This window comes from Magallana gigas, chromosome 2 (assembly GCF_963853765.1).
Source record: "Magallana gigas chromosome 2, xbMagGiga1.1, whole genome shotgun sequence".
NCBI lineage: Eukaryota > Metazoa > Mollusca > Bivalvia > Ostreida > Ostreidae > Magallana > Magallana gigas.
In genome coordinates this window covers 24919456-24937783 of record NC_088854.1, presented here as the reverse complement: position 1 = coordinate 24937783, position 18328 = coordinate 24919456, and the positions used below count along the sequence as shown (strand labels likewise).

Genomic DNA, 18328 nt, shown 5'->3' with positions numbered 1-18328 from the left:
TGACGTTTTAGCCCTAACAAGATTTTTGTGTCTGTTTTTAATTTGGTTTCTTTTCTTGAATCTCCCTCCCCATTTTACGTGACCGAATTGGAAAAAGAACGACCTGTCAAATGAAAAGTTTCCCTCTCGCAACGTGTTTTCCGACTTCACTTTGCAGACGTAATTAGCGGGTATAACACGATTTAATGACTAGTAAGTATATTTTACTCGTGTTGTTATAATTCTCTTAAGAAATTTTTTTTAAATATTCACTGAAATGAAACCACTAGCGTTATTATTAATTACGCATTTGTTTTTAGTGCATTCTACAGCTGTTCTAATTTTTAAGGAAAAGTACTATGATATTTAATAATATTTTTGTATCTTTGTATGAGTGGTAGCATAAAAACAGTTTGACTCTACATATTTAAGTATGAAAAATAGTATGACCGACCATTGCTATTATTTCATGTTAGTTTGTTGTTTGTGCATGGAAATACACATTCAGTGAGGTAGCTGCAGGTCTGTACTCAAATGCATTGTATGTGTCCAAAATGCATAGTCTTGTTTTTAAAACACGTTATTAATAAGAAAACTAAAAAAGGTAGACACTTCTCTCGAAATTAAAAAAAAGAAACAAAATGCCATCACTTTTGACAAAACGTGGCTCTTTGTGTAACTACAGTCGTTTTACTGGTAACGAACCAGTATGCAGTTTCGCTGTGCATGCGACTATTATTATCGGAATTCCAAATGTTTTTATTTTTTGTTTAAATCACGTTTCTTTGTCCTTCTAAATTGTAATATCAAACTTCTGAAAATCTAAAGGATGAATTACGGAGATAGTAATTTCAACACCCCCTCCATTTTCCTAGTTTCAAATACTTTTTCCAGTATTGAATCAAGCGCCCTCTATCACTTCTGACCGAATATTTTGGGGCGACAATAGGAAAACTACATGTGGTTCTATTTGAAGTCGTAATTTCATTCAAAGCTCAATTATTATTTGATATGATGCATAATCTCATTAAATGGATTACAATTACTAATTATCCACTAAAAAGGATTCAATAACAAACTAATTTTCATAGATAGGTTTAATTGTTTTCACACTTTCGTTTTTTCTGCCTTGCACTTCCGGCAGTTCATATCTGGGTCACCTTTTTAATTCGTAAATAATACAGTAAATAATCTAGCAAATGTCAAACAACTCCAAACACTGATAGAATATTTATTTCTGTATTATAATTACCTAGCTTGGATTTTTTTAAAACCTTAACTTCGTTTTTCACCAAAAATTTTTCTAAAAATTATTCGATACTGGCAAATATTTGTTACCGATAAAATGACTGTACTTAAAGTAGTAGTGCTTACTAATGTCAAAAGATTAATGAATATTCTACACACAACCTAACAAATGATGAATATTTCCTGAAAGTGAAAGTTACCAACCAGTTGTGTATTGATCCAATATTTTGATTTTTTCCCTTGAAAATAAATCAGTAGATATGACTTGAGTAGATTCTCTTATTGTGAAGGAAAGTATTTATAACAATCTTTAAGGGAGTTTTCTGAATTTGAATAAAAAAAATTTTCAAACATTCTTTCAGTAGAAATTTCATGGAAAAATTTGAACATTTTACAAATACCAAATAACTGCCCCTTTTTGCAATTTTCTAAGCTTCCAGGGTGCAAATTATGGATAATACACTAACTTGCTGTCAAATCATTTCCTCAACTTCTGCATCCCATGTAAGTTATTGTAAGACTGTCGAAGAAGTATTGTGTAAGAGATTTACTGGACTTGAAGTAGACTACCAGAAATATGAATAACAAAAGAAGATACCAGTAAAGCAGTTCTATTTTCACCTGGAAATCCAAAACTGTAATGCATAAAGCATATTGTTACTATGTGCATAAGGAAAGTGTGTTGAGATAACATTCAGTATAATACCAACAAGTTGATGTCTTTTGTATTCTATTATTCCATTAATAAGTGTGTCAAAGTAAAATCAAAGACCCATAAGTTCACATGAGCAGCATTTGCCAACTGACTGTAAAAAGAATTAATCAAAAATCAGTCTTTAGGCTATCAAAGTATCTAAGATAGCTAAACATTCTAAAATTTTTAAAGCTGCTTGGTCCGATTTTTTAGTAATTACAGTATCAAAATTTTTTCATACAAATTATTTATCTTAGAAAGTTATGGACTTTCCCCTATTTACACCAGCAAAATCAGTCTCCTTTCAAAGTTAGAAATATTCAAAGTAAATAAAAATAATTTCTCTTTGGGCAAATGAAAAAAACAAACCAAAATGCATCACGGGAATGATTAGAAAAGGAAACCGATTGGTTTCGTCCCCCGAATGATTGGGGTTATTCAACCCACATGCTATGCATCGATTGTAAAGAAAGCAGACTTTGGAAATATTAGCAAACAAAACGTATACATGTACATGTTTATTTGTAATTTTTCTGATTATTTCGACCTTTATTTAAAGGCTAAAGTGATGTCAAACTCATAATACCGGTACAACCATACCCGTCTCGTCAGGGGTGAAATTTAACGTGAGGCGAAATAACGCGGTACCTTTTAATGTCGTTTGTTTTGTTAGCAAATTTTGTACGTATTTTTCTTCATTGAAATTTGGCGTAATTGACGGGTAAAACTACTGCAATGTCTATTATTATACATATATACTAAGCATAGCCCTCGTTTAAGGGCGTGCATAAAATTTGATAAAAAATCAGACCAAGCAGCTTTAAGGGAAAATTTTGTGAAGAGAATGGGCTCCTTTAAATGCTTCTTTAAATCCAATGAAGACAAAATGGGATAACTAATTCATAATCTTATTTATAAAAAAGATTATACAATGTATTCAAATCATGATCCCCAGTGGTCACTTGAATGCTAATCTGGGGGTCCAAAGTGTCGTGTTTAAATAAAGCCAAGTAATTCTTGAATAATTTTCAACTTTTCTGAATAAGCAAATTTTAAAGCTATTGATTGCCAAATAATTATGGTTTGATCTCTCTCTCTCTCTCCCTCTCTCTCTCTCATAATAAGCACAAACATTGCAATACTTCTCAAATTGACATATACCTGCCCATAGTGAATGATATAGATATATATAAAGCACAGGGAAATTCACTTTTGTTGGAGCTCCACCTCAGCCCCAACCGAGGCTTGAACTCACCACCTCTGAAACCCATTCTCCTAGCAGTGAGCGGCCACCGCGCTACCCACTTGGCCATCTAGGCAAGACAAAAATCTTGCTTGCTGGCTGCACACTACACAGTCGATTGAATTAAATTCTGGTAGCGAATTTATGCTTGGTAAACCTGGTAGCGGTTATTTTAAAAGAAATCAACAACAAAATAAAATAAAGGTTTTATAATTATATTCTGATGATATTTAATTTCAATTACTGAACAAATCAAGAAACATTAACCAGTTACGCAGCGTCACTTGCTAGATTTTATTATAAATCCCCCGAAATTCAAATAAAGTTTAATTAGAGAATATAATTTCTTAAAATACACAAATTCAATTACCTTGCCATATTGGGCTCGTCTGGTTTCGACTTTGTAATAACACTGTCTGGTAACGACTTCTAAATAATCTGACTTCTTAACTTGAAAACTAATCTAAACTAAACTGACATAAAACTCAACTGACCTAAAACTGAACTCAAACTGATCAGAACTTAACTGTAAACTGACTCAACGTCTTAAATGCTCACGTTTATATATGATGTCAAACAACCTAATTAGTTGCGCAACCCATTTGGTCGACTATTCTAGGTAAAAGCTACACATACATGTAAGTTCCCGCAACCGGATGTATGAGAAAATGAAAGTACAAAACATACGATAAACATGGGATGAATATCAAGGTAAAACAATGATATACAACAGATCAAATACATTTTAGACATGTAATAATGATGAACGATGCTTCCGGTTGTTAATAAAATACATTAATAAATACGAAATGCATTTTATGAATACAAATAAACAATCATACATAAAAAACCATTACAATAAGTTTTCTTAAAATGTATTTTAATTAATGCGTATATAAACAAAAATGGTAGTCATGTATCGTAAAAGAGAACATGTACCGGTATATAACAAATTCGCTATGCTTATTACAAATTCATTAAAATTATGGTTAATATTAAGAAATATGGATATAACCAAGTAAATCCAGTGGTCCCTAGGAATTCGCTACAACTGAGATTTAATGTAATGGAGAAATATGTGACAATTTTGGTCTAAATTGTAATACTCCTTACTTTACACATGAAAGTATTATGACAGTTTTTCTGTACAACTGATATACCCATATTATATTTATGAATAAGAAGAAAGGTATTTATTGAAGTAGCCTGTAAAGCTCTTTAATAGTAGATGGTGTATTCAAGAAAGATTTCCATCCCCAAGCAATTAAAGTTTGCGAAGGGGATGCATTTCATCTTGACTGTCTGTATATTTTGTTTATCTCTTTGTCTGGTCCATAACTTCAGTCTTTCCTATTTAGAAATACTTGGTTTCAGCTTATACTGGGCAAAAAAGGATTGCTTTCACCTGGGGGTGTTTTATAACCTTTGTCCAAGGTCATTTGATAAAGGTCAAGGTTGCATAACTATTGAATGAAGCCTCTCAGCACTCACATATCACCATTTTTCCCTTTTAGGTTTCTGCACAAGTCTAAATATTAATTTTTAAATGGTATAACTAAAATTATGATTCCAAATAGTTTACATCTGTTCAAAAATTAAAAACGAGATTTTAAAATCCGCAAGATGTGCTTCTAGCGAATTATATAATTATTAATTCCTAACGTTTAACTAGGAATTTACAGTAGTTATGTACTTGAACAATTCAGTGATATTCAGTGTTAATTTTAGATATAATCACCATAACATTCTAAGATGCATCATGTTTACACGTAAAAAAAAAAAAACCACCCTAGCAACTATTACAATTATAACAACTTACAACTTGTAAAGAAACAATTACACATCTCTTCTTTTACTGTCCATCTATTTTTCGGATATAGTTATTAATGTCTGATTGGATTTTTAGAAAGTCTGGTGAAAGAATTGTATTTGATGCCAAAACTGTTATTTTTGGTGTTCCAGAAAAGAAATACCTAGCTATAAACCTAATTATCATGTTAGTTAAGAGACATATCTTTAGTCAATCCAGAAAATCTGCTAATATTGCATTTGAGAATATTGTGAAATATTTACAAAATTACTATTCTTTAGAAAAACTCATGTTGGAAAATAGATTTTACCAAAAGAAATGGTCAATATGGGTATGCCTCTTTGACGTGGCATAATGTGTAGTAAGACCCTATTATTATTGTATTATTATTTTTATATTTACTTTCCCATTCTGTGTGGGAGTGGTGTGGTGTGAATGATGGTATAGATGTATTTGTATTGAAAATGAATATAAAAAAAAAAAAAAAAAAAAAAAAAAAAAAAAAAAAAAAACTCGGCAATTTAAGTCACACAAAAAAAAAAAAAAAAAAAAAAAAGAAACCAAATGATGTAGACTAGTGTGGTATACAGAGCATGCTGTAATATATATAACAACAGTAACTTTGTCAATTTGTTCTTACTTCAAATTTTCTGAGAATAATTCACAACATTTTTTGTTTTATAAACAAACACATTTGACAGAGTTTTATATCAGATGGCCTAACCATCAGTATTTTTTATCACATGACAAAACAAATAATAATACGTATGCCTCATTCCCACCCCACCCTACCCCATTCCCCTCTCCCCCAAAATAAAAAAAAGTTTTACTAGAGGTTCTTCTTTGCGGATAAACAGGCAACAACAAGTCAGATATATAACAATCCTGTGTAAATTGATTTTAACTTATTCAATAGTTTTAAAATAAACAATGTAAATTAACAATGTAATGCACCTTAGAGGATTTCAAGCCTTTGATTTTACTTTATGATAATCAATATTGTTTTGGTCATTCTGAATTATGTTCTGAAAGCTTGGTCTCCAGGTTATCCAAAGGGTCACATTGATTTTTGGTCGGTGTGATTACAGGGTATGATATATGTTGGAATGTGTATTTTATGCATAATAAGTAGGCCTAGTTCTAAAGTAATAGATACAATGGTAAGTTTCTTTAATGATGGTATTGATGCCCAAAGAATATGAAGGTGTGTAATGCCTCTTGGAATGGAAAACCAAGTTGAAATTAATAAAACATTAAAGGATGAAAAACTCCCCATAAAATCTTTACTTCTACCACTTTGAATTGTAGGTACGGTAGTTTGATGCAGTCAATTTAAAGTTTGCATTTTGAATCAGTTGGCAGAGCTGGATATGGTCATGTCCCATTCAACCCGTTATTTATTATGCTTAGCATATGCAGAACATAAAATTATAAAGGGTTCTTTTTTTAAATCAACATTTCCTCAAGAAGCTGTTTTGTCTTGTGATAAAGTGATCTATGTATTTAAACTGCTTTACTTCAGTGCATTTCTCCAGTGGAGGTAGTAATGACTTGTATGGACTGTGGATTTAATCTGGCGATGGATTTAATTTGTTAAGTCACAGAAGTCTGGTTCAAGGTCCCCATGGTACGAGGTTTACATGACTCATGTTTGTTTGGTTTGGAAATTTAGTGAATGAAGACTTGGCATTAGAAGCTAGCAAAGAGACCACATAGCTGACGTGTTATTGATTTTGTATGGATTGTATGGTGGTGTAACTAATATAGAGAGTCACTTTAACACACTGGAACTATCTATTTATTACATAGAGCAGTTATCAGTAGCAAGCATTGATTGCCTGTGATTGTGCATTCTAGACCTCCCATCTATAACTGCGCATCTTATGGAATCTAAAGGTAGGTCGTAAAATATTTCTCCAGAATTGGGAGCATGATGTATTTTTTTCTTTTCAGATAAAAGTTTCTGTGAGAGACATAGCTTATTACAATGGGTCTTTATATTGTCTGATTAGTAAAGATAATTAAACCATGAGGATGGGGTTTTTTTCTTGGTCTCTTTATGACACAAAGTCATTAATGAATAGCCTATGTACTGCAACAAATGATTGACAACCAAATCTAACTGGCTTGATCCTGTATTGTTTTTTTGTGAATAGTGCTCATTTTGTCCTATAGGCAATAGGCCAAGACGGAAAAAAAAGATAAACAAAAACTGGAATAACAAACAACCTCCTAATAATAACTGATGTATTTTTGGGTAATTTCTTTTGTTTTTTATAATATGAAAAAAGAATCTCTTATTAAGTAGTAATAAATTAACATTTATTATCTAGAATTTTCCCTCTTCTATTATTTTCATTCTAAAAACAACAGGGAAAAATTATTTGTGGTATTTCCTTGAATTTACGCTATTCAAAGGGGAAACCATGAACATACTAATGAAAGCATTTAATAAAGTGCATACAGTGTTGTTTACATGGGATGTTTTACTGAAGTAGAGCCCATGAAGGAAACCAATCAATATCCAGTGTGTTGACACACCCACAATGGCACTGGTTTTGAATTCTGGGATCATCCCTTTTGCCATTTGGCTGCCGATTTAAATGAATCCTCTTGACCTTGAAAGTCAGCTAGGTGCTTCAGGATAATTCTTTTAGGTCTTGCTGAAAAATCCAATAGAGTTTACAAATCGACTAGTTGGTTTAAGTCTCACTATGGAATAAACCTGTATGATCAATGCTCTTGGATTGGGTTTAATTTAAAAGACACAGATTATCACGGTATGTAATTTGTATAGCATTCTAATGTCACTCTCCACTTATCAGTATGCATGTCACCTGTTCATGTGTGAAGCTTTCGAGTTCACAGGATTATAGCACGGTGACTGCCGCTGTGTCAGTGTACCTTGATCGTTACTGACAACGCAGTACAGTTAGTACTTGGATGCACTATGACTTTGATAATTGGATACTAGGCAAGGTATTCCTACTGATTGTTTCAACGACATTAGATTTATTATCAAAGCCAATTTGGTAAGGGAAGAAAAATTAGAGTTTATCTTCTTTTTTTTTAAATTTATCTTATCATTTGTTATTGGTAATGTTTGGTTAAGTGCACTTAATTATTCAAGGTTATTCTTACACTTTTAGATATCAGATTTTATTAATTGCTTATCATACAAGCACTTTGTGTAAAATTTCTCTTGGTTGGATATTCATAATTCTAAACGTTGTAAGTTCTGTAGTATGTAATCCGAAGTTTACCGGTAAACATGTCTGTTTTTTGTGTGTGTTTTTTTTAAGAAAGTTCAAGGTGTTCTTTGTTGGCTATGGGAGATCTCTGTTTTCTAGCCTCTGTTGTGAATTATAGACTGAAGAATAGCCAAACCATTTGTTATTGTTATGGTCAAAAGAATGTCAGATGAACCAAATGGTTCATATCTATGGATCTGCAGCAAATGCAGCCAGTTGTTTCACCAACATTGCTGTTATACACAACATGGTTTTGATATCCCTTGATGCAAGGATTTCTGTCTATAAATCTACTCAGAGCGGTATAAACAATATCATCAGTTGTACTGGGGTATATATTTTTATCTCAACACCGGAAACCCATGCAATGTTGGTAATCAACACAAGAGATAAGAACGGTGTTGTAATGATGCTGATGAGTGGTGCTGATAGTGCTTAGCCACTGATTGAGGTACTGTGCCCACTGTGTTTATACAACTAATACATGGTAACAGGTAGGCAGTGGCATGCTTATACAGGCTTTATAGATTAGTGTAGTACAGTAGTAATATTTCTACACACTTGTGATAGATTATGCGATTAAATATTTTGAGTTCATGCATTTTGAAATTATTCTGTAGAGGTTGAGTAGAGCCTTTTAAAATCAATTGAATGATATACTTCCTACAACGGTATCAAATTTCCTTGTTGAAATCATTAGTTTAATTGTGTTGGTAAAACTTATGATCACTTATTGTGAAGTGGGAAATTTAGAATTGTACAATAATTGTACATTGTCTTACATCTCTGCATTCTAATACCAGTTGAAATTGATAATTTGGGAAAGGAGTTTTGAGTGGGTATTTTAAAACTTAAATTTACTTAAATCAAGTGTAAGAAATAATAACAGTGTGTTGATGTGAATGACCAGATGTTTTATCGGTTGTGTTTTTGCAAAGGTGCAATGACCTTTTAAGTTATATACACTAGATCTGTAGATCATTGACATTTGTTGTCATTTGTTTAATCATGTTCTGTCTCTGGAGGTTGCTACTTAGTTTATTACCATAGCTGTATTACAGTCAGCATAGCTGAAAGAAGCACAATGAAGCTGGTTGGGATTTGATAAGTGTAAAAGAATGTTAAGAGTGCCTGTTTAATATATTTTTTTTTGACTTGAAACAAGTTTGCTGTACATTAAATTAAAGCAAAGAAAGATATCCAATATTCTGTAATGTTACTAAACCATTTTATTTTCAGAATCAAGTACAGATACTTTAATAAAGAAGAGATGTGCTGAGCTTTAGTGACCAATTGTCAGGATTATCAGCCAACAGTATGGAGTCGGAATTGATAGAAGACTGTAAAAAAGCTCCGCTGAGCTTTGAAAACCCTGGCTATGAGAAATCATTACTATTTGGACTTTGTAAGCTACGCAAGGAAAAGCAGCTGTGCGATGCTCTTATGGTGGTAGGGGCCCACGAGTACCCTGTCCATAGGGCTGTACTAGCCTCAGCCAGTCCCTTTTTCCTCCACATGTTTGAGAAGAAAGACAAAGAGAAGAGCTTTGTTCTGAAAAATGTGGATGATCATCACAGTTTTGAGTATTTACTAGACTACGCTTATACAGGAAGGTACAGAGAGCTATATCTATTATTCATTTGATAATTCTTTTCCTTAATTTAGTTTTCACTTTTATGTTCGAAAGTCTTTGGATTCATGCCAGTTTTTCTTGTGGAAGTATTTCCAAATGTAGAGACTTCTGTGCTGTGAAAGCATTATGTATAGATTTTTAATTCACGTGGATAACAACCCTATTTGATTATGGATCAATAGCATTTCTTTACTTGGCAAAGTTTAACAAACAAAGCCTTAAAATGGCTGTGTAAAGTATATATCAGTGCAGAGATTTGTTATATTTAAATAGAAATATCTTTCAGTGTATGGCTAGTCCCATGTTACTTGTTGCATATTTTAAAAGGTCTCTTATCATTTGTTTGACAAGTCAATTAAATTGAAATAAAAAAAAAGCTACAGTAACTTTGGATTCTTATAAAGCTTTTGTATGCATTTGGTATTGTAATGATTTTCTTAATCATGATCTTTGAGAAAATTTAAAAAACTCATTGATAAGTAAAACATACAATAATTGTTATGATAATTTTCATTCTTTTTCAGTAATAGTATTGAGTAATTAAAAAGATGGCTTAGATGAAAACAATTTTATTAAATATTTCAAATAAAAAATTTCATTCTTTCCTCTCAACTTACATTTTCAAAAATTCTTTAAGTTAATATTTGTGGTGAATTGTGATGAATCCTCTCTTGATTTCATGATTATTTGTTGAAATCTAAGTGAGGGTTTCATTGTTTGATTGAGACACAAAAAGCTGGAAACCTAAAATCTGAATGGTCATACTATTGTTTGGAAATTTATCTTTCCAGAAAAATTTATTTTTATTCTTAGAAAAAATTGACAATGATTATAGATTATAAATTTATGAGTTAACTGGTAAATACGGTACTAGTTCACATAATTTTGTTGTTGTAGGCTTGAGGTCCCAGAGGAGCATGTTAAACCTGTTTATAGAATGGCCACTCTCCTGAAACTCAGCGATGCCGCAAATGCATGTTGCAGTTTCCTGACAGCAAGCCTGACCAGTGATAACTGCTTAGGTACATGGTCTCCCACCCCAGGGCAGGCTTTTCACCCTCTCTACCTTCCACCTTTCAAGTATCACCCATGGGTTCCATGCATTGCCATGGGGATATGGGTCTTGTTACTTGGTATCCAGTGTTGTTCAGTGGAGTAGTTTTGTGTGATTTGACAGAGTATTGTCCTCTCTAGGAATCTTAACTGAGGGATTTCATGACATAAAAGAGAGTAAAAATCTGGTAAGCACCATTCCAAACAAAAACTAGAACTCATAATTTATTTTAAGCGCTCACTTTTCCAATTTCATTTCAAGTACAAGTAGACTATCAGAGCTTAGTAGGACTCGAGGCAAATGTACAATTTGTCAGAATGACGGTAAGATTGATAATTTACAAGAAGTCCATTTACAATCAAGAAAATTCATTACAATTCAATTGCTCTAATTTTCACTATTGATTGTGGAATCCCTCTTTTGTTGAATAACTGTGCATCTGGAATTAATATCTACTTGGTAATTATTATGTCTGAAAAACTCTGATTAGGCCAAGTTCTCTGGCCATGCTTTTTTTAATATATGAAAAGTAATAAAATAATTATTGTAGACAACATTTGCATTTTGGCCTAAAAAATTTATTTAAAAGAAACCAGATGCACAGAATTATTTGTGATTATCTTGACTGCTGCCAGATCTTTTTTACAGATATCATTTTGTATCCCAATGCAGGGAATATGTAAGCTTTGATCAGTATGACATTGCTTAAATTTATGAATTGTTAATTTCTTGGGTTTAGAAAATACTCTCATATTAATATTGAGAAAAAAAATGAAACATGGGTTTAATTTTCTATGGGGATTTGAGAAATTTTACTTATTTAGGTAGAGAAGGGATATTTTTTCAATGTGTTGCAATTGTCACTTTTCAGGTATAAGGATGTTTGCTGAAGATGAGGTGCTTAGGCAAACGATTGATAACTTCATTCAAAACAACATCAAGGCAGTTACTGAGAGCAAGAAATTCTATGGCTTACCCCAAATACCAGTTGAAATAACAGGTACATTGTTAGAAAAAGACAAATTTAAGTTGCTTCTTGGTAATGGCAATTTCACAATGTTGCTGGAAACTTCTCAGCATGTTAATATCAGGGTGATTTTATTCTCAATTGAGGAGTTATCCAAACAGTTATGAATTTAAAAATAACATTGATTATCAATACAAGTAATGTTCAACCATAAAAATATTTTGTATACAGTAAAACCTTGTTTTCTTGATTGTAACCAAGGCCAAGAAACAACTAAATGTCAGAAAAGTTTGAGATATATAAAGGTTCAAATCTTTGAAATTAAGAGTGGAATACATGTCTACCGAAATGTTTAGTAAGAAAAGAATTACCATAGCTATAAGATTTTGACATTAGTGATGATTGCCTTTTAGGGGCTGATCAAGACCTATTAGAATCCAGTAATGAAAAACACATGTTTGAGTTAGTTCTGGCTTGGGCAAGAGAAAATGTTGACCCAAACAAACCAAGAATTGAAGATTTAACAGAACAGGTAAACCTTTGGTATTTGATACCTTTATACAGCACTAAGAAAAAACTATAGTTTCTGATATAAATTGAATTTTGACAATGGCATTTGAATTTCGTTTGAAAGGGCTATTAACAATGTTTGAAGTATTAATATTTTCAATGTCATATGGTATATGATTAATTACCGGTAGCATGTATTCATGTTCTTGCAAGTTTCAATGCTGCATCACTAAATGCTGAACTGTTACTTGATGTCATAATTAATGATATTGTATTTATTACAGCATTTATTCAGTACCGGTACATTGTTGGTTAGATTTCATGGTTTAAGTACAGTTAGTGTACATATATTCATGAAAGTTGATCATCAAGTCATTGTTGAAAAAAAAGACAACAAAAACAAAATGCACATTTTATGTGTTTGTTTTTACAGGTTAATGTATTGAATTTAAATACAGACAACAGTTTAACAGATTTCAAAGATGTCAGTGATGAAGTGGTCAAAGATCAGGATGGTATTGTGCAGGATTACAAAAAGAGCATGAAAAAGGTAAGAGAAGTTATATTTAGTTGCAAGGAAATCCAACCACTTTGGGTTGTGATTTATGCCTTGAATAGTTTGTACTTTTATACACTTAAAGAGGAGTCTTTAATTGAAGGTCCAAATAGGAATTGAATTTTGAACGTCTGATTTTGATAAATTATGATGTACATGTAGGTGCATTACTACAGAGATGAGCCTGCACACAGCATATCTACTTTACAGCATGAAGTATGATAATTTCCAACCGGGCTGGTTGTAGAACAAAATGTTGAACTTGATTTCTTTGGTGCTGACAATCGCTTAAAAATAATGTTTTCCTACTCCCCTTTTCTATTTTTATACTTTCAAAATCTTTACCATAGACAAGTACCTTATTTTGAAAGTCAAACCACTTTGCTTTTTTATACAGATATATCTGAAAATTTGCCAAATATTTTTATAGATGAATATTCCAAAACCAAAAGATGGAACAGAGAAGCACATAACAAATGGCAGCATTGGACAGGTCAGGAAATTCAGTATCAACCCTACTGGACCTGTATCCAGGAAGGAATGGAGTATCATTGCTACTCATCAAATAAAAGGTGCATTCACATGTTATAATTGAGAGTGAATTCTCAATGTTAATGAATTGTGTACTTAATTTATAGCAGTACATGTTTGTAAACGAAAATCTGATTTTTATTTTTTTTTGTAATTTGTAACATCTGTGGTTTTTTTGTCCAACACATATTTTAATTAGATAAATCCTGCATGGCTCTTGCTATGTTGAATGGTGTGATGGCAGCTATTTCTATTCACTACCGAGCTCCGACTGCTCCCAGTGGCACTAACACTCCAGATGAACCGGACTCACCCCCCAACAGCATTGTGGCTCCCACCAAATTCTTTGACAGCAAGTCTTCTTTAACTCCACTGGCAGTGATGAGTACAGCACGCTGTGCTTTTGGATTGGAGGTCTTAAATGGGCAGCTAGTAGCATGTGGTTAGTTGTTCACTAAATAAAAATACAGAGGTTTTTTAGATACTTTTTTCATAAATAGAAATTATTTCAGTTATTAAAGGAAGAAAATTTGGTTATTTATTAAGTTGAGAAAGTAATCCATCAATTTAAATAATAAGCTTCTTAATGGGACAACAGTATCTGGTTGTAATACATGTAACATGTTTTTTATTGATACATTACATGTGGTATATGCTTCAATACTTGCTTAAATACATTTTATGTAAGACATATCAGTTGAGTTTATAATGTACATGTATTTGCAACAGGTGGATATGACCGATCTGAATGTCTTAAAACATCAGAGACGTTTGATTCAAACAGCAACAAATGGATTCCACTAGCGAACATGGGGGTCCAGCGAGGACGTTTCAGTGTGGCCTCCGTTGGAGGTTTTATTTATGCAGTTGGTGGATCAGATGGCTTTAGGGAGCAGAGAGAATTGGAATATTACGACCCCAACCAAAAAATATGGATCACTCGTGGAGAAGCACGAAATGCCAAAGTGTCTCAAGGTATTTTGAATCAGAGGTGTATTTCGATACTTAACAGAGATATTGTTTAACAACTTAAAATTCTTATAACTCAATAATAAAAGACAAGTGTTTATTTTTAACTTAGCATTTTGCATTACACTACAACCTCACAGACATAATAAATGTTGCTTCTGGCCAGTTTGGTTTGTGCTTGCATTGCATACCTGTTAATCCTCCCACATCTTGTGAGAGGCTCTGGTTTAGTGACATATAAATCTTTTAAATTTGCCCCCAGTAGATGGACATTCCTATTGCAATGTTGAATGTTTCCTTTTAGGATTGGCATCACTTGATGAAAAACTGTACTGTATTGGAGGATGCCTGGGACAGAAGAGTTCCAATGAGTGTCATGTGTATGATCCCCAAACTAATGAATGGGAAACCATAGCTCCATTGAATACAGGTTTATATCATTGTTGTTTACATTGCTATTACGGAAACTCAAGCTCATTTTTCAAGTAAATAATTAAGCTTGCAAACAGAAATATTGCTGTTAAATTCCTAGGCATTAGATCTAAAGTCAAGAAGGTAATTCATAGAATATTTATGCTTGTATAAAACCATCGTAGCAAGCTACAGGTTTTGTGTCCATTCTATTTCCACAAATAGAATAGACAGGAAACCCATGGCTTGCGACGATGATATGAAATGGATGTACATGTATTTACAATTAAACAAGTGGGTGCTTTAATTGATTTTGGGGTGTTTTTTACTTGTTTTTAGCACGATATCAGGCAGCTGTTTGTACTTATATGGGCAGAATCTATGTGATCGGTGGCACTGATTCATGGATCTGCCTCAACTCTGTGGAAATCTATGACCCAGAACTGAAGAAGTGGCAGTTTGGACCCCAGCTAAATGTAGCACGTCGAGGGGCAGGTTGTGATGTATTCAATGGTAAGCATATTATATCCTTCATAGCATTTCTTTGGATATGAGAGTTTAAATCTTCTTATTTTGCCTACATGTATATCTACATTTAGATAAACAAAGAAAAATTCAGAAAATAAGTGTTTATGTACATGTTCAAGTTGATGTAGAATTCTTTTACTGATGTGTGTAAAATATTACTTCAGTGAGGTCAGTTTAGTTAGGAGACATTATTGACATAATGTTTTCAATATTAAGATACTTTAGTATATATTAGCTGTCATATTTGTCCTTTGTACTTTTGCTACAGGCACTGTGTACTTGACTGGTGGAAGTGATGGTTCCCAGTCTCTGAAGTCCACCGAGATCCTGACCCCTGACAGGGGCTGGGTAATGGGCCCCTCCCTCAGCATTCCCCGGGCCAATGTGGGGGTGGTCACCTGTGGTAATCGCTTCTTTGCTGTGGGAGGTTTCAGCGGCAAGAAGTTCTTGGACAGCATGGAGTTTCTTTCTGATATTCACGGAGAATGGTGCTGCTATCTCCCAGTGGAGAATTCAGTCATTGCTGAAAAAATGGCAAAACGAAACTCAGGGACAAGTTTACAGAATTTGGATCAAAATGACAACTGCGAGAAGACCCCGGCCATCATTCCACAGGAAGGCGTTAATGGTCATTAGTCAGACTTGTATTTTTCTATCCGACTGAGGCTTTGTACTTATGAATCTGAAAGAGAATAATGAAATATGTTCAAATTATATTTATATATCATTTTTAAGCCTATGTAAAGAAATTCATTAAACATGTTGCCTATTTTTAAGTAGGTTTAAATTGTTGGTTAGAAATAAATGAATGTACATGTATATATATTTAGATCTTCACTATTGTAAACCATTTGTTATTCACAGATGCACTTTGGAATGGCCATTTTGTATATTGGGCATTTTTTCATTTGAACTTTATGTTTTTGCTTGTGAATAAAACTTGGTTTGTAGTACTTTGATAAAATTTCTGTGTTTACAGATGTTTGTTAGTTATGTACAATTGTACATGAAATATGTGAAAATAAATATAAGTCATAAAGTGATAAGAAAATGTAATTTATACATGAAAATGTAATAAAAGAAATAAACCAAGCTACAATTGTGATATAAATATACATGTACCATAAAACGTTCTTACCTAGTACATGTACATGAATTAAATGAATTATTGTTAATGCTCTCAGCAAAATCATTGTTGCAACTCCTGTTGAGTTTAACTCAAATATGAGAAAAGCCTGTATTTACAGTTTTAAAACCTTGAATTCGTTCAACACAAGTACCAAACCAATGTTTGTTCTCATGGTTGTTTCTTTATAATTGTGATGTTTACTGATTTGTAATGTTGCTACAATGTCAGGGATTTATTTCATGTGTAATCTGTATATCTAAGGAGTTTGTTGATTTGAAGCAAAATTCCATTAATGGAGACTTTAATCAAATTTTGATAATGCTCAGGCTCTTGTAAATCATAGAAATTAAGGAAACCATTATCTGAATGTTAGTACAGTGTGTACATTTATTTCCTTCCCAGATTTTGTAATATCAATAAAGAGGGGAATTACTATATCTGTTTGATCCTGCCATTTTATCAGAGTAAACTGCTTTAATGATTTACATGTACATAGTATTTAGATATTTTTAAACTTTGTGGTGGGATTTGATCCTGTAACTGTTTTTGTTTTGCCTAAGGAGTGAATGAAAATTCGGTATGTTTTTTTTGTGCAAGTGACAAGGGTTTATAAGCTTTAGACTTAAGTGCTTCTTCACATTCAGTACTAGTTACAACTGTTTGAAATATGTTGAAGAGAATTGAGATTGATTTCTGACATAAAGTATTTGATGATTTGTATACTTCCTACATGATGTATTTGATGTCCTTTCTTCTTGTATAAAGGTTTAATTGCATGGAATCCATAAAGGCCTAGATCTGCTTTCATCTTGTCATACATATTTAGAAAGTAGAAATCAAAAGAACGATTTACCATCTCGCTATCCTCATCTTTTTATCTATTTTATATACATGCGTTTTTGTATTTTTCTTCCTCAAGAATTTTTGTTCTTCTGATTTACACTAACTTCATTCCTGAAAAAGATTTATCAGTATGAATCAAACTGTAGAATAAAATATCTGATTTAAAACGTTATGTTGTGGTTTTTACTTTTAGATACACACACTTACAATGTATAGTACAGTCGTAACCTCCTCTGTGTCTTGGTCTATGTACAGAAAAGTGCATATATATATATCGAAGAGTAAGTATGTGTAATTTGTGCTATGTGACTGAAGGAAACTAGAATTTATTCATATTGATTTCTAAGGTTGAAAAATGCAATTCTCGTCACACCTGTAGCCATTTGGTTTTGTCCAAGGGTAACTGATGTGCTTAGTGTATGAACTGTTTGGCCAATGAAAGTTTTTTAATTTGACATTTTCCGTTAAAAATATTATGAAGAAAAAAAGTAGAAAAATTCGTTTTAACAAGAGCTTGGACTTTTGGCAGTATATTGCAAATTCCAATTTGATGAAGGCGGAGATCTTCTCATGGTTAGCTGTACAGTCATTGGCTAATAGGTATGGCTGTATATTGAAACGGCACCAATTTCACACATATAGAGGTTTTACTTTTAAAAAGTCCGATTTCGATAGTCTGCTTCTCTAAGCGAATAAGAAGGGAGACGTTAAGGATTTGGCAGCTTGTTTTGATTACAAACTATTATATTGTTTACAAGATAGTTACATCCCACCGAATGCCCAAGCTGTTTTTAAAATGGTTCTAATATCCATGTGGCATAGATGCCACACCTTAAGGCACATTTATTTTTATAAGAACCAACAAAATTAAAAATCGCCAAAGAAAGCGTTTTATTGTAAAAATATACTATATGTATAGTGTTGTATTACTATTGGTATATACATTTCTGTTGAAAATATTATTTTCAACGA

The 18328-nt window shown here is 32.6% G+C and overlaps 1 protein-coding gene across 5 annotated transcripts; it reads left to right on the top strand.

The window, feature by feature from the left end:
* The first annotated feature begins 38 nt into the window (after nucleotides 1–38).
* On the top strand, nucleotides 39–17523 carry LOC105339476 (influenza virus NS1A-binding protein). Of its 5 annotated transcripts, none has more exons than XM_011445047.4 (12): nucleotides 39–192; nucleotides 9465–9838; nucleotides 10756–10880; nucleotides 11784–11912; nucleotides 12293–12411; nucleotides 12823–12939; nucleotides 13376–13517; nucleotides 13676–13918; nucleotides 14206–14451; nucleotides 14750–14875; nucleotides 15196–15369; nucleotides 15653–17523. In XM_011445047.4, the coding sequence occupies exons 2-12, from the start codon at nucleotides 9543–9545 to the stop codon at nucleotides 16018–16020; spliced, it is 2085 nt and encodes a 694-aa protein (XP_011443349.3). In that variant the 5' UTR covers nucleotides 39–192; nucleotides 9465–9542; the 3' UTR covers nucleotides 16021–17523. The 5 variants fall into 5 exon arrangements, with proteins under 5 accessions (XP_011443349.3, XP_011443350.3, XP_011443353.3 ...); XM_011445048.4 differs by lacking the exon at nucleotides 39–192 and adding an exon at nucleotides 6629–6870; XM_011445051.4 differs by lacking the exon at nucleotides 39–192 and adding an exon at nucleotides 7612–7754.
* Nucleotides 17524–18328: the final 805 nt, after the last annotated feature.

Coding starts and splice junctions, on each gene's coding strand:
- LOC105339476 (XM_011445047.4), top strand. CDS start 9,543: ATGGAGTCGGAATTGATAGAAGACTGTAAAAAAGCTCCGCTGAGCTTT. Junction 11,913..12,292: donor AATACCAGTTGAAATAACAG/GTACATTGTTAG, acceptor ATTGCCTTTTAG/GGGCTGATCAAGACCTATTA. Junction 14,876..15,195: donor CATAGCTCCATTGAATACAG/GTTTATATCATT, acceptor ACTTGTTTTTAG/CACGATATCAGGCAGCTGTT.